Genomic DNA, 3,661 nt, shown 5'->3' with positions numbered 1-3,661 from the left:
TAAAAGCTGTGAGTTTATGGCAGCAGCTGCATCATTTTGGGAGCAAAGAATAGCTCGCTCAAATAACCAACCAAAATCTTGGAACCTCTGTCGCAGATTAGGGTAAACTTTCTCTTGAAGTTCCTTGGTTAAATCCACAAAAGTGCCATAGCCATCAAGTGCCACCAAACCATCCTCAGCACTGACTGGCAAATGCCCTTCACCAATACGCAGCAGTCCAGCAGCAACATGTGCGCTTGTTTCACCGCCAAGAATAGCGGCACGCATGTTTCTGTTAAATGCAGTCACACAACAGACGGCCACAAAAATGATGATTTGATACATTCATTTATCTCATCAGCGGGTGTGCCTCTTTGTATGACAGGCAATGTTTGGTGGAAATCTCTAGAAAGTAAAAGAGTTACCCCACCAAAAAGTCTATTATTTCCAAGCAAGCCCTTTAGTGTAAGGTTTAGAGCTTCAAATGCAAGCTTGTGCAACATTGTGCACTCATCCCACACAACAAGAATGCATCGTTGCAGAAGTTGGGCAGTTCTGCGGTTATTTTTGATAATGCATACAGGATTCTTAGTTCTGGCCAAATTAAGAGGCAGTTTTAGTGCTGAATGCACATTGCGGCCACCAGGGAGTAAGGTAGCTGCAATGCCAGATGAAGCTACAGCCAAAGCAACTTTTCCACACTCTCGTACTTTCGCCAATATAAGATTAGTGACGAAGGTTTTGCCGGTCTCGCCTGGTGCGTGAAGAAACACCATGCCGCCACTGCTTTGTTCAATTTTCTCCAAAACAGTGTGATATGCACCTCTTTTCTTTTTCAGCAGCAGCGGTTCATTGGTTTCAACATGGCGACGGAGCTCTTCACGGTCATATGCTGTTTCACGTAATATTTCCCTGCACACAACAGTTTGCTCCACTCTAACAGGCCTGGGAAGTTCATAAACTGAGAGGTTGTTGTTTATGACCTCGAGCACTTGGTCCTCAATAAATATAAGAGCAATATTGAACATTCCATCAGTGACCTGCAGTTGTTGATCCTGAAGCAGTTGTTGCTCATGAAACAGGGTGTTTTCAACCAAATGTTCCTTAAACTTTTGCCACAGCTGAAGAGGGCCAGAAAGCTGGCAGGTGCTCAACATAATAGCAAACAACTTGCGCAGTCGGGCAGGTGACTGTGCAGTTGCAGCTTCTTCCAAGGCCTCCCTCCACTGTGCATCATCTTCCAATAGCCCTAAACGCCTGCATGCTTCATGGAAAGTGGCACAGACATGACCTTGAACAGTTCTTAAATGCTGAAATGACACTGGGCACCCCACGTGATGCAGTATGATTCGAAGAAAGAAACATTCATGATTGTTGGGGTGAACAGTGTATACCCGTGCTAGGGCATCAGTTCGATATATACCAGGATGATCAGGCACTGCAGCTCCTTGAACTCATCTCTTCAAGCATTTTGTGGATGCGTCCAAGGTGTAATAGGCTGGCAATTGGCAGTAGAAAAGCGTCTTGGCAAAATCATCAAGTGTACAAAGCTTGAAAAAGGTTGTAAGGGTAGTGTAACGTGGTTCTTGAAGTTGTTGCCGAAAATTTACTTCAGTGAAATACACTCTCTGGCCATTCTCGAGATGGACACTCAGATGCTGGACAGTCAGGTGTCGTGACTGAATGGGAAAACTGAAGATGCCCCACATTGCTTCATTTGCACTGATGTACCTCTCACTTTCATAGTGAGCTACTTCATCAACCTGTGCTCCATCTCTTTCCAAACCGAACACTGCTTGATCACTACCCTTATTGACATATTTGCAAATATATTTGATGGACTTCACTGAGTTGCCAAAATTGACATTGATGTGTGCATCGAATACTTTGGACAGCAAAGGGCAGTAAGGCACTATCCATCTATTGTCCAAAGTGATGTCGTAGGCCCTACGACATATCTTTGGACAATAGATGGACGTAGGCCTTTCCAGCAGCTCTCAATGTGTGTTGTTTGGTGAAACCTCCATCATCAACGGAACGATGACGATACAATGGATACCCATCTATGCCAGTAACTGTGTCTTTAATGAGAGCCTTAAGGTACTTCTTGGTACATGTGCCATCTTTCATGCAGGGTGAACCGGAGTTTAGCTGACCACATGGACCATGTACCATGTGCTTGGTGACAATTTCGAATAGCTGAGGGTCTTCCACTCGATTTGGTTTTTCCACAGAAATGACACAATCAACCTGTTCTGGCCTGATGCGATTGCATAACCAAATTAGAATGTGTGCATGAGGGAGTCCACATTTCTGCTATTCAATGGTGTACATATGGCATCGCACAGCGCCAAATATTGCACCGGTAGTGATGTAATCCACTAGTTGCTTTAGACTTAGGTGAAACACTCTTGCAACCACATCGTGTCCATTATAGCTTTGCTGACCAGGCAGCAATTCATTGGAAATCTCATCCCATTTGCTGTTGCAGCTAAATATGATGAAGAGGTCTGGTTTGCCATAATCTCGCACATATGTCATTGCATCCTGTGTATGCTCGCGCATGTAGCGCGGGCCACCAGTAAAAGATGACGGTAAAATCACCATGTGACCTAGTTGGTTTGCATTGCAATCATCAGCCACTGCATCACGCAGGTGAATGTAGTCATCAGCTCAGCCGTGTTTCATTGTGGCGGATAAAGCTAAGTCTTTCAGTTTCAACTTTAGCGTACATGTCAACTGCAAACTGCAAAAACAGCTTTTGGCACCTGTGAATGTAGTTGAAGCTACCGTCCCGAACCATCAGTCTGCTAGCATAAAAGTCTATAGCAGAAACCTTTCGTGTACCTGGCTCTCCTGTGCGAATATCAGTCTGTCGCAGCTGAAAGTTGTAGCCATCATCCCCTCACCAGAACATGAGTGGATACTGCAGGGCGTCATATGCTCTGTGCGTCTCAGATATCCTCTGCAGTTCATTGCTACGTAACTGCAGAACAATACCCCATTTTTCAAACTGCTGTCCAACTATTTGAACGGCAACTTCATCGATGACAGGAGCATTGAATCTCCTTTCATGCTCTCCAACAGAGTGTTGTCAGCATGAATGACAATTCACAAGTCATCCATGTTTTCAGGCAGCCTCTCTCTCTCTTGAGCAATTTTGAAATCACGCATGTATTTAGCTAGCTCGTTTAGAACATCCTGCAGTTCACAGATTACGTTTAATCGCATTCCTTCAACAATACCACGCCGACGTTCTGCCTCTGCCCGCTAGTCACCCATGAAATAGATTTGCAAGAACTGTGGTTGCTCACCTGGTATCGAAAGCAAGGATCCAATCAAATGGTAGACTTGACCCTGAACCTTGAAATTTGGGTTAAATCTAGGCTCATCAATAGTTTTAGCTCTAAATGATGTCATTTGAAAACAGCTGTTATACTTTCGTATATTCCCAAAAATGTTCAGAATCAGGATTGTCGCCTAAGAATAGGTAAGTCAATACAGGTGGAATATCCTCAGAGAGTGGTCGTAGGCAAACTTTCCCATTGTTGCAACAAATGCCTGGCCTTTCGTCTTTCCAACGTAACAGAACTCTGGAACATTCTTCTCATTACATCTGGAACATTTTTTAGACATTCGTCCCATAAAATATCTCTGATTGGCCCTATACTGTGTAGCAGGA

At 44.2% G+C, this 3,661-nt stretch overlaps 1 protein-coding gene across 1 annotated transcript; it reads right to left on the bottom strand.

The window, feature by feature from the left end:
- Positions 1–284: 284 nt before the first annotated feature.
- On the bottom strand, positions 285–3,399 carry LOC137390582 (uncharacterized). Its single transcript, XM_068076911.1, has 5 exons — positions 3,294–3,399; positions 2,889–3,057; positions 2,039–2,239; positions 1,590–1,926; positions 285–1,289 (listed from the first exon to the last, which is right to left on the bottom strand). The coding sequence occupies exons 1-5, from the start codon at positions 3,397–3,399 to the stop codon at positions 285–287; spliced, it is 1,818 nt and encodes a 605-aa protein (XP_067933012.1).
- Positions 3,400–3,661: the final 262 nt, after the last annotated feature.

This window comes from Watersipora subatra, chromosome 3 (assembly GCF_963576615.1).
Source record: "Watersipora subatra chromosome 3, tzWatSuba1.1, whole genome shotgun sequence".
NCBI lineage: Eukaryota > Metazoa > Bryozoa > Gymnolaemata > Cheilostomatida > Watersiporidae > Watersipora > Watersipora subatra.
This window is presented reverse-complemented; position numbering and strand designations above follow the sequence as displayed.

Bases quoted from the DNA above. Each gene is read 5' to 3' on its own strand.
- LOC137390582 (XM_068076911.1), bottom strand. From the start codon at position 3,399: ATGACATCATTTAGAGCTAAAACTATTGATGAGCCTAGATTTAACCCA. The intron at 2,240-2,888 runs GTGAGGGGATGA...CAATCGCATCAG, and splicing joins CAGTATCCACTCATGTTCTG to GCCAGAACAGGTTGATTGTG. The intron at 1,927-2,038 runs GTATCCATTGTA...GATATGTCGTAG, and splicing joins ACAGTTACTGGCATAGATGG to GGCCTACGACATCACTTTGG.